Here is a 12,656-nt window from a genome sequence, read left to right as displayed (position 1 = left end):
ATGCACTTAAAATAAAAACAAAAACCAAAACCAGTACCTGTCTCCTTAGATCTCTTGTTTTCTTGGTCATCTTATCAATTGCAATGTTTAGAGGATCTCCTTTTTCCTTCCTTCCAGTCTATTAAGAAAAGAAAAATAATTTCTGATTTAGAAAATTCAATGTTAGTGACATTAAAGATTTAAAAAATTCAGAAACACACTTGAGTTGCAGAGTCCAAGCAATTTCAAAATAGATTTTTTTCAATATACAGCTAATATAATTTGGTTTCTCCACTTGGTTTTCTGTGAAATAAAAATTAAAATGGATGAAAAGCAATACATTCTCAGGATGGTTACACATAGGTTCATATTCAACACCATGCAAATCTATGCTTTCTTCCCTTCTCCAGACAATTAGCGATTAAGTAAACACAAGGATGTTTTGTTTTTGCCTTAAAATATAAATGTTTTGTGCTTCTCTATTATGTCAGCACACTTCTTCTGAATATAAGATAAGACTGAGATGGTGAAAACAAACGTAGAAAAAATATTTAAGGTAACTGACTGGAGTTCAGAATTTCATACCAATATATCATAGGCCATATTGTAACTTCTAGAACAAAATCAAGAGAGATGATTTACTAGAAAATATAGCCTTTCTAATCTCTGTTCTGTCCTGCAGTGTAAGGAATCAAAGCTTGAGGTCAGCAGGAAACTTCCCTTAGGACTTTAACAGGCAGAGGGAAAGGCCAAAAACAAACAAACAAAAACTTCTCAGTAAATTATTCACTTGCAAGTTTGAAGTTTCACTAAATTCTTTCTTTCTTTCTTTCTTTCTTTCTTTCTTTCTTTCTTTCTTTCTTTCTTTCTTTCTTTCTTTCTTTCTTTCTTTCTTTCTTTCTTTCTTTCTCTTTCTTTCTTTCTTTCTTTCTTTCTTTCTTTCTTTCTTTCTTTCTTTCTCTCTTTCTCTCTCTCTCTTTCTTTCTTTCTTTCTTTCTTTCTTTCTTTCTTTCTTTCTTTCTTTCTTTCTTTCTTTCTTTTTCTTTCTCTTTCTTTCTCTCTCTCTCTCTCTCTCTCTCTCTCTCTCTCTCTCTCTTTCTTTCCCTCCCTCCCTCCCTCCCTCCCTCCCTCCCTCCCTCCCTCCCTCCCTCCCTCCCTCCCTTCCTTCCTTCTTTCTTTTTTTTTATGGCTACAGTAAAACAATTAGAACGAAACAAAACAGAATCTCCATTATCTTTTTAAAACAAAAACCACAAATCCCCATGGATAAAAAGCTCCAGGTAACATTATGGATAGCATTATCTTCCCTTTAAGAGAAAATTGTTTGCAAAAGCTTGGTCAAATTTCTTAAATTACCTAAACTTCAGTCAAACACCCTGCAGATTTATTCACACATGGTCCTGGTGGCAGTTTCCCTCATTCTGTGCCATACCCGGGCTCTGTGAAATCATGAGGGTCTCTGCAGTCATTTGTGTATATGATGAAATGGGACCCAGGTCACATATTGTGCCAAAAGGGATAGTGTGTTTGGGGATCCATAGGAACTACCATCGAACAGATGTTTAAATGTTCTCTCCCCATGACAACATCCTGGACACATACCACTGATGCAGAGCCAGCAGATCCACGTACAGCCAGATTTAAAGCAGTCACTCTTTTCTGAACTCACTTCATCATCCATCTTTTCAGAACAAATGTCTAATGTGTAACCATATAGTGTTTTCATTAAAAAGTCAAAACATGGCCCTTCCCAGTGTTGTTCAGTGGTTAGAGCGTTGGCCTGTGCACCAAAGGGTCACAGGTTCAATTCCTGATCAAGAACAGGTACCTGGGTTGCAGGTTCCAGCCATGCCCCACTCAGGGTGTGTGGGGGCTGGTGGCAACCAATTGATATGTGTCTCTCTCCCTCCCTCCTTTACACCCTCTGTAAAATAAATAAATAAATTAATTAATTAATTAAAACCAATGGAAAGCCAGGCTGGCATGGCTCAGAGGTTGAGCATCGACCTATGATCCAGGAGATCGAGGTTCGATTCCCGGTCAGGGCACATGCCGAGGTTGTGGGCTCGATCTCCAATAGGGGGCGTGCAGGAGGCAGCCAATCAATGACTCTCTCATCATTGATGTTTGTCTCTCTCTCTCTCCCTCTCCCTTCCTCTCTCTGAAATCAATAAAGATCTATTTAAAAAAAAAAAAAAGGAAAAATATCCTCGGGTGAGCATTAACAAAAAATAAATGAAATAAAGACATAAAACTTTAAAAAAAGCCAAAGCATGTGTGTCTGGTTTTAATCATCTAACATCCTATAAATCCCATCATCATTTTCTACTCCGTAAATTTGAAGTCTGTAGGTAGAAAGAGCTTAAAATAAAGTGGCTAACATTTAACACTTTTGAAACACCAGCGTACAAATAGCTCCAAGAAAACGAGCCTGGATGGAGAACACTGTGTAGCTTTATCTCCCGAGGGAAACAGGTTACGGAGGGAGTGGGCCCTCAGGCCCGTCTCTGGTATTGAGGTGTGCCACGGCGGAGCCCTGCATCTTTTCTCTTCTGGTTCTCCTTGCAAACAGGATGGATCTCTGCCTTCCAAGTACAGGGCGCTTTGGGGAGGTCTGGCCCATGATCATTCTGAGAACCACAGATTTCTAGGTCCTTTCCATTTTTAACAGTGATAAAAATGTACTTTGGAAAACTAACAACTATGAATTAGATTTATTTATTTTTAAACTTTTATTGATTTTTAGAGAGAGAGGAGGAGAGAGAAACATCAATTTCTTGTTCCACTTATTTATGCATTCATTGGTTGCTTCTTGTATGTGCCCTGACCTGGGATGGACCCCAAAACCTTGGTGTATTGGGGGGACGCTCTAACTAACTGAGCTACCCGGCCAGGGCTGAGTTAGGTTTAGAATGTAGCTATAAGAGAAGACTGGATTATGAAACATTTCAATGTATGAAAAAAAATAAAGAAATCAAGACAGTGTGGATATACAAAATTATTAGTGAATAAACACCCTGACTCACGTCATCCTGCCGGTGGCAGAGATCATTATGACCATTTTACAAATGAGAAAATGAAGATCAGAGCAGGCCTGGGGCTGAGGGTGAGAGGGGTGAGGCACTTGCCTCAGGTATAAAATGTAAGGGGCAACCAAAGAACTCAGTAATAAAGATGAATATCTGTCAATGCAATATTTTAAAAAATTACAATTAATGCAAAAATTCCATGTTGAACAAATATCAAATTTTTAAATAATGACAGAGTCTGACAGGGCCAGGACTAGATTGGGGCAAGTAAGGAGAATCACATAAGTACAGGTCAGATCTCATGTGTAAATTTTAAATTGTAAAATATTAGAGGATGTATTTATACTAAAAAATTATTATTTACCTAAAATTCATATTTAACTAAGGTATATGTTCAGGAATAATGGTAGGAGCTCCCCAGTACTCAGATTTACATAGCTCTTGGGGACCAGCAAGCCATCACTCCACACTTTCCTGTGCTCTGTTATGTGCACATGTGGAAACACTTTTAAATTATCAGCTTAAATTGGACAGAAAGTCAATCATGGAGAGAGAGAGAAAGAGAGAATGAGGGGGAGAGAGAGAGAGAGGGAGAGAGAGAGAAAAAGTCTTGCCTCCTCGGGTCAGCCTCCATTATTAGGCCCTGCCATCGTGGACTAACAGTGCGCCTGTTTTTTATGTCTGAGTTTTCTCATAAGCACCGTGGATAACGTAATATATGCCCTGTTCTCTTCTCCAGGCCAGCAGACCATCAATCATGTTGTCAATGTGCTGGGAACAACAAAAGCATTAACAGCATGCAGGGTAATTAGGAAAGTATTTCTGCAGTGCGAAAAAATGAAACACTTGATTTGGAAACTACATAGAAACCCTTTTTAGGTCACCTGGACTTCTGCCTTCTCTCAGGCAAATAATGTATGGAAATCTCGACCAAAACTAGAATTCTTAAAGAAAAAGTTGTTTCTCTTTAAGGGAGAAATGTTTGGGGCAGTTCATTTTAAATAGACCACTAAGTAGTCTGAGATATTTCTAAGGTTTAAATAAGGAACGGAAACTCTGGATGAACATCTTTTACGTAGAATCTGGGATAGGCTTGTTAAATAACTAAGGATTTGATTATCCTGAGCGAACCCCGGTTCCCAGGCAATCAAAAGGAAGCCTTACCCAGCTCTCCCTCCCTAGCCCTCCAAGCTCTATACACTAAAAATAGTTTCACAAGCTGAAGTGAGAGGAGACCTCAGTCTTCATTTTGACATTGTCACCAAATAATAAAACAAAAGTTTGGTTTCATGTCAGTCATCCACTTGCTCCCTGCCTTTGCTAAACAGAAGGAAATAAAACCAGCGATACCCACACTCTGCCAGGAACTACCTGAGTGACCTGGCGACTTCTCTAGACTCCAGACTTATCATCAGCGGAGTGGAGGGGCCAGAGGTGAGTTACACAACGGGGAAGTGTGGGAGCCTGACAACCATCAAGGATACAACCACACTTCCCGCGACAGGGAAGCCCTTGGGGCATTGCCGAAGCCCTGGGAACTGGCAGGCAGTCGGGGTTTTTCTCATCTCCAAAACCTGGATAAATGCTTGCTTCGGGGGATTATTGTGAACACTAAAAGAGGTCGGATCTGTAACACTGAGCACAGCTCCTAACTGGAAGGGGTGACTCAGTGGTGGCTTCCTCTGCTTCCCCTCACCTTCACCCCACTCAAAGGTCCAGAGAGGCGAAGCCATTCATTCTGATCACCTCACTCAGGAGGGTGCAACCAGGGCCTCCAGACGCCTCTCAGCCCAGAGCTTTTTCCATGCCAGGCCTAAAGCATCCCCCACCTCTCAAATTCTAGGATTCTGTGGTTTTATAGTGCCCTGTGTTTCTTTCCAAAGGCTGTAATATATATGTGTCAGTTTGAGGTATATTTCCTTTGTCACGTTGTCCACGGACCTAGCGTGCCTTTCTCGGACCTGCTCCCAGTTGCCTTCTTTATCTTTCCCTGCAGAGAGCGAGAGTGCAGTAAAGAAGGCCATTTAATAAATATTGTTATTTACAAGAGAAGAAGACAGGCGGGAGCGCTCTCTCACATCGCTTCGGGGCCTCCCACTTGCCATCTGCTGCGCTGGGGAGGGGCGTGTTTATTGGGCTGTATTTGTTTTAGCCCCGGAGCACTGTTTTACAAAACACACTTGGGGTCGATGCAGAGCTCGGATTGCTGCGGAGAATCATCTCCTGATTTGGAATTTTATAGGGAATTCTTTATTCTCCCACCCAGCCGCTCTAAATTCAAGTCCAGCGGGTCAGAGTAATCAGGTGCTCCTGAGTAGACTTTCATCGTTTCCGTTTAATCCTACACAAAAAGATTGAGGCCATTAATAGAAATTTTGTCTTTCACAATCAGTCTTCGGGAAAAAGACTATATTTTAGTTTGACACTTTTTTATAATACCACCCTTTGCCTCTTTGGGAAATAAAAGCCCTCCTGCTTTGGATAAGGAACTTCTTTTTTTTTTTACTATATTAATATCCATCACTCCTTCTGAAATACTGAAGATGACTGCTGAATATTGCACAACTGATACCAGCTCCCTAATTTATAGAACAAAGGAGTAAGGAATATTAAATTTTAAATTTCTGAAATTGACTGAATATTTCTTTAAAGGTCATTCCCCATCTCAGCTACTCATCACCCTAAACACATAACTCATTGTAAGTGGTCATTTATGGGGGTCCTGGAGGTAAAACCTACCACCCCAGTGCTTCCAGCAGACCGGAGGCTTCATGTTAGTTCCAGGGCGCGATATTAACATATGGGAAATGGCCGTAAGAAGGCAGGTATCTTATTACTCTTTTCCTTTCCCCTCAAAGGTACCTGCAAACTTGACTGAATGTGTGAGAAATCTTCAAAATATTGTCTAGCTGCAACTCTAATCTATTGAAGGTGTGGAGAGCTAATCAAATGCCCAGTCTTCAAATTGTGATCATTTGAAAGAAGAAGTCAAAATCATCAGAATGGCAGAAAGCAGTAATGTTCTATGCACTCTCTCACCAACACATTTTCCTGTCATTTAAACCTATGATTTAGACAACAGAAGGAAGTAGAAAAAATCGTCTATTGATTCAGCAGTCACCTATCACATTTGGAGGGTTGCCCATCTACCCCCAAACCCTGCACATAGAAATCACAGTCATTACATCTAGCACCACTGTTTATAGAACCTTGAACATTTCATAATACCTTTCTATTCTGTGTAAATCACCGTCTGAGAATGTGGACCTTCCTAAATATTTCCTTTTCACTGGCTGCGGACATTTCTCTTGGAAAAGAAATTGGCAATATCTCTTTAGAATGGATGAAAGTTTAGCAGTGGTCACAAATCACATCTGCGATCAGGATACTTGGACCACATCACAGCCCAGCTTTCCTGGACCCTGGGATGAGGTGGGAAAGGTAGAAAGGGAAAGACTGATGACAGAGTGTCAAGGCAAAATGCATCGTGACACTTCTCTGCCACAGCTCATCCATGCTGAAGGGAAGAATCAAGTTGTAGGTAAGGATATCTGGATGAGGTTATTGGTGAGATCCCAGACCCTACCTATCAGCATAGCAATGTCAGGACACACATTGGGCCACGAGCAAAGAAGGACTGGCTCAGGGACATCAGGTGTGACATCATTTGTTTTCTTTTTCCCAGAAATCTGTGTTTTTTTAGTAAATTCTCTAATTTTTCCTTCCAACTCAACCAAGAGTTTCTGGCTAAGGGATAAACTCATGATGACATCCAAACCAATGAGATTCAGCTATAGATTTGTAGGTGAAATTTTTTGGAAAGGAAGCATAAGCATACTTTTCCCCTACGACTGATAAACTGTCAGCAGATAAAACTTGAGGTATGTTTGGAGTCTCTAAAAATAGATGCCACACAAAGAAAAGCATGGGGGTTGGGGAGAGAGAAAGAGAGAGAAAGGAGAGAGAGAAAGGAGTAAGGGAACAAAAGAAGGGAAGCCAGCTTTTGGATTCAAATCAAATTGGTTCTTATTTCCATTACATTCTAACTTGTAAAGTAAAGCCCCTTGAAAGTACAGTCTTTGTTTTGCTTATCATTGTATCTTTAGAGCCTAGACATTCAATAAATTTTATTAAATCAGTGAATGAAACACATTGGCCCCTGAACCCAGCTGACCCTAAAACCTTAAGTATCTATCAGTGGATTTCCTGTTGTCATGAGTTAATAAATTCCCTTATGTTTGTTCATGTTCAATTGCTGTCACTTACAACCAAAAGGCCTGACTAAGTCAGAGACCTTAAAACTCCAGACCAAAATACTTTGAAAGCAGAGAGAAGACCCAGCAAGATCCCCCATGGATACAGCCCACAGCACTCTCTGGGATCTCAGGCCTTTGTCTCATCCACAGAATTTTCCCCAGAACTATTGTCCAAGCTCTAAATCCTAACCATATTTCTCCCCTACATCCTGTTAGCCAATAACTTTGAGAATTTGTTCATCAAATGTTCTCTAGAATGCATGCTGCTGATGGATGGTCCAAGGAGGCACCAGGGTATAAGAAATGGGTATGAAAGAAATTAATCATTTGGAAAATGTGTGATCCCAAAAATAAACTTCACCCACTTCACAATCTGCTGATCAAAGCCATAGGAAGTGCTTGGCACCTGTGTAATGTTATAATTCTTGCTCCTTGATTTATTTTATCAACACAGGTGTAGTCATCAGTGATTATGTATCAGGCAACCCTGCATAGGAGATGGTTTTTATCAAAGTCCCCCTCTCCCAGCTCCCAACCTTGGGTGATTGCTAACAGCCAGGGTTAATGAACCACACATTCCTTGGAAGCCTGTGAAAGACCATGAGCTGAGCAAACTGCTAAAAATAGTCACTTTATCTTTATAGTTGTGAGATGAAAGTAGGCTGGATGAAGGGCAAATTTCCATTGATTTTCTCCACACACACAAACACATATACACCTATACTGAATGAATGATTTAAATTTCAATGAATTTTCAACTTCCACTTCATTCCTGAGTGCATAGTCCCCAAACCACTCAGCTACAGTAAAAGCTATCAACACCTAAAGGATCTCTAGAGTCTGGCATTTTTCATCATCTCAGAAAGAGGTCAATAACTGGGTCCATGTTGCTGCGAGTTCACAGAAATTAGAAAACACCCAGGCAGAGGGTTGCCTTCCTTTATGGAAAGACTGTCTGCATGGGGATCCCAAGCCTTGGCCTTCTACCTGTGTGTCAGGTGTCTGTCCTACTAGTTCAAAATGACCGGTCCTCTTCTAAACTTCTATAACTATCAACATGATTTATCTGGCATTTTATAAGCAATTCCCACTCAGTTGAAGATTATATTGTGCAAATCTCTTGCATTGTTAGTTGGATTTCAGATGTCACACCGTAAAGCTAAAATACAAATATCTAAGATGCATCATTACAATTCAGTACTGTTCAGAATCTTATCATGACTATATGTCCTTTCTTCTCTATTAAAAGTATAGGAGCTTAAGGACAGTGTCTTCATCAGCTTGGACCATCTTAATACCATAGACTGGATGGCGTAAAAATCAGAAATCTATTTTCTCACAATTCTGGAGGCTGGGTAGTCCAAGGTCAAGGTCTAGTAGGTTTGGTTTGTGGTGAGAGTTCTCCTCCTGGCTCATAGACAGCTGCTTTCTCTCTATGTCCTCACATGGTGGAGAGAGAGCAAGCAACCTCTCTGGAGTTTCTTAACATAAGGGCACTGATCCTACCATGAAGTCCTCATTCTAATAGCTCATTGACACCTAATTATCTCACAAAGGCCCCAACTCCAAATAAGATCACATGATGGTTGTGGGGGGTGGTTCAATATATAAATTCTGGAGGGACATGTGTCAGTCCATAGCAGACTGGAAGTCATCAGCCAATTATATTTTCTTAAAACTCTGAAGTTTCTTGCATGGTGTCTTACAATGAAGTGGTGCTAAGCAAACTAGAAATATGTCTAGATATGTACAGATAAGTATTTATTGTAGAGGAATGAATGAAGTAATTAGTATTCTGGCTGTTTGACAGATTACAGGATATGGGTCTTTGGGGGCAAGGTTACTTTTGTACTGAGGTGGGGTTGAAGGGAAGCTATATTTTTATTAAGAGTAGAGTAATACTGTTGCCTACCTTCTTTCTACTTTATTCCCTTCCTTCCCTGTTCAGAATCTCTCCTGAGTCAGAAGATGGAAATCAAAGCCTTTGACTGCATGTAGAAGATTAAGATGCACACACACTTGGGAGAAGAAACATAAAATTAGTAAATGACTTTTCTCAAATCCATCTCTCAAAATAGTGGGTGGTGGGAGTAGATAAGCTTGGGGATTCTAGATACCAAAAGGGAATAAGCCTAGTGAAGTGGAACTTCTGAGAGCTGGGCAGAACCCTGACTGGGGCAAAGAGGTGGGCCATACGGGAGAATATCTGGGACCCTTCTGATTGCTACCCACACAGCAAAGGAAAATGAAGATGTTCCCTGGGGGCAATGGAAAGAGGGAACGGTTTGGGAGTACTGGGCACTTCCTGCATGCCTGGGGAACACCCCAAAAAAGAATTCCTTGCACTTTTCAGAACCAAGGCTTTTCTTCCTGCCCAAAGCAACTCGACCTCTCTTAGCCTTTGCCAAGCCTATGCGGACCGCCTCTGCCTGCCTTCTCCAGCATCACCAGCAACCAATCTACATCATGGTGTTTTCTCTGTCCTCTCGTGCCCCCTTCCTCAAGGACAGCACTTGTCTGGACAGCAACCACACAGGTCCTGGTCACTTGCAGTCTTATCACTGCGAGGAAACAAAGAGAAAATGGTATTTTGTTTTTAATGATCTAGACAGTCAAAATAACTAAAGAAATAGTTTAACCATTTGTAAACTCACAAGCCCCAATCTAGAGTGGCTAATCTCATTCTGAGCCCCTTTGTGTTGTCTTTTCCGTGAGTGAGTGGAGCTCATGAAGCTCAGGGGGCCACGGCCAGCTGATCGGGAGGCAAGCACGGGCCCTCCTTGGGCTCTGGTGAGTCAGGGCTCCCCCCTGAAGCCCTTCTCACTGACAACGCTTGGGATTTGCCCCGTAACAGCACCAGCTCTTGGCCATTTGCTCACACTTGGAACCAGTGAAAACTTTATGAGGCAAATAGCACTTTTGCAGCACGGCAGTTAAAAACTAAACTAAGTAGAAAGCAGGCCGAAACCCTGGAACACATGTCTCACATCGTCCCAAATAGTCCTCACTATGTGGCTCCCATAAACACCATCTGCTGTGTTAATTTGTAAAGAATTACAAGGTTCTTAAAATTACACTTTGCTCTCTGTAGCGTACACTGTGTCTATTAAGGGGGAGAGTTGAGAATGTGCATCCCATCCAGTCAGACACTAGAAAATTTTTCCTTCCTACGCTGGGGTGTTACTGCAAGTTTGCTAGGTCTGCATGGAATTCTAATCAGTGCCCTGTATTCTGTCCAGACCGCCTGGAGGAAACAAATTCACAATAAAATACACACAACTCAACCGTTGCCTAGATCATACTCCGAGATTTTACACATTTTCAAGTTGGGTGCACATCTCCCACTTCACGGGATCCTCCTGACAATGCAAAGTCCTGGGCTATAAGTCAAAGCGGGGGAATTGCCAACATCAGGAGAATGCCTTAGGTGAGACTCAGTTCTCCATTGCGGGCCCTTCTGAGCCGTTGGGTGGTAGCTGGGAGTGTTTTGCAACTGTTCATCGCTGTCTATGCACAAAGCCAGAAAGCAGCATCTTGTTCGCAAAGACACATCCCTGACAATGCAGGGCTACAGTGAAAGGCTGCCCATGTCAACTTTTAGGTGGATTAAATGCCTAGCAGATTGCTGGGAAAATGGTGGTAAATGGTGGCTGGAAACAAGAAGCTAGGTAGGAGAGTCTGAGGCTCAGTAATCCTGAACTAGAAATTGTCAGTGTGAGATAGTTGTTACATGTGCAGCCTCTGGGCCCCTCCACTCAGAGATTCCATTCAGTGGCTCTGGAGTAGGCTGGAAACCTTCATTTAAAAATATATGTATATTGAATTTCTTGTGGTTAAAATTTATTGAATTTATTGGGGTGACATTGGTTAATAAAATTATACAGGTTTCAGGTGTACAACTCTATAACACCTCATGTGTATATTGTACTGTGTGTTCTCCACCCCAAGTCAAGTTTCCTCCCTTCACCATTTATCTCCCCTGTGCCCTCTTCTACCTCCCCACACCCTCTTTCCCTCTGGTCATCACCATACTTACTATGGTGATTTAAAAAATCTTCATTTTTTAATAAGCACTTTCTAAATTATATTTATGAAAGTACAGGGATAGTTCAATGGATCCCAACCTGACTAATCACTTGATTAATCCAAATCTTTCCAACTCTGACCCAGGAATCTGCATGTTCAGATTCCCATTAAATTCTATCATTAGCCTAGCTTGACAACAGTGAATTGTGCAAGGATTTCCTGGTAGTAAGCCTAAAATAGGATCAGACATCCACAATTAGGGCAATTCCGCTTAATTCCGACGAATTAGTCACTCTATCTCAAAAACATAAGTTTCTGAACCAAACAATTTAATTAGAAGAAAAAAGCTGTACTGCCTGAGAAGTCAAAACAATACAGAACAGGCACAGCCTGCCACATCGTTTCATAGAAAGGCCCTGCACAAAGAAAAAGAAAGTTAAACCAGTTTCCCAGGTTTCTTGCTTGTCATTGTCACATCGAATATAAAGATATCAAAATAAGGTTAGCTAGATGTGACGGACAAAGGAATAAAGGAGGCTGCTGATCTTACTAAACCATAGAGAACTTAAGAAACGTTGATTAAATTAAGATTTGGCCAGATCTCACACTCACACACAAAGAGCAAGGATCCTGATCAGGCAGAATTTCAGAGCTTCTCCTGGTAAACTCTACTGATTTCCCAATATTTTCTGAAATTTTACTCCCAAGTTCCTCTTCCTATTGCCCCAACCTCTCTTTTCCTTTGTAATGAAGTTCCAGTCCTCAGAGAAGAGTTTCTCTGAGCACCCCATAATAATCTTCTTTATGCCAACTCTGCCTTCTTTTCCCTATCTTGAAACATCAGCTACGGCCCAGATCAAGCCCTGCCTCTCCCGAACCGCACAGTCCACACAGAATTCTCTCAGTCGCAAGAGCAGTTAGCATCGTCTTCTGATGTCAGGCCCCAGCATCACCCCTCAGCAAATCCCTGCCTAGTCTTCCTTGGGCAGGCTGGCACCGAGCCTCATCCCACATCGCTCAGAGCAAGGTACGTGGCTGCAGCTGCCTCCTGGCTTCCACGCTCTGAAGAAAATGGCAGGAGTAGAGCTAAAAGCTCTTGCCTGAATTTTCTCTGTTCACCCAGAGTAAGTTGAACTGAATGAACTAATGTTGATTCCAATTTTTTTTATCAGTCTTATGAAAAACTGGATTTTGAACACTGATGGTAATAATAATAATTTTTAAAAAACTATTGGAACAGGTTGGTAGTAACCCCCAAACTGTTTAGTGATGCATCTGTGAATTGCATATGTAACACAGTAGAGTCTAATAAAAATGTAATAATTTTGCATTTGAATGTATGTGTATGAGTGTGTGTGTGTGTGTA

General features: G+C 41.4%; 1 protein-coding gene across 1 annotated transcript in view; it reads right to left on the bottom strand.

Annotated features, from left to right (window-relative positions):
* CTNNA2 (catenin alpha 2) overlaps window positions 1-12,656 on the bottom strand; it is a 976,906-nt gene that overhangs the window by 236,759 nt on the left and 727,491 nt on the right. The window contains exon 8 of the mRNA XM_087823861.1: window positions 38-118. Within this exon, the coding sequence (XP_087679987.1) occupies window positions 38-118 (81 nt within the window). The remainder of the gene's footprint in view (window positions 1-37; window positions 119-12,656) is intronic.

Source organism: Miniopterus natalensis, chromosome 13 (genome assembly GCF_054644295.1).
Source record: "Miniopterus natalensis isolate mMinNat1 chromosome 13, mMinNat1.hap1, whole genome shotgun sequence".
In the NCBI taxonomy this organism is placed as follows: Eukaryota; Metazoa; Chordata; class Mammalia; order Chiroptera; family Miniopteridae; genus Miniopterus; species Miniopterus natalensis.
Note: the sequence above shows the minus strand (reverse complement) of the source record. Positions and strands in the feature narration are given on the sequence as shown.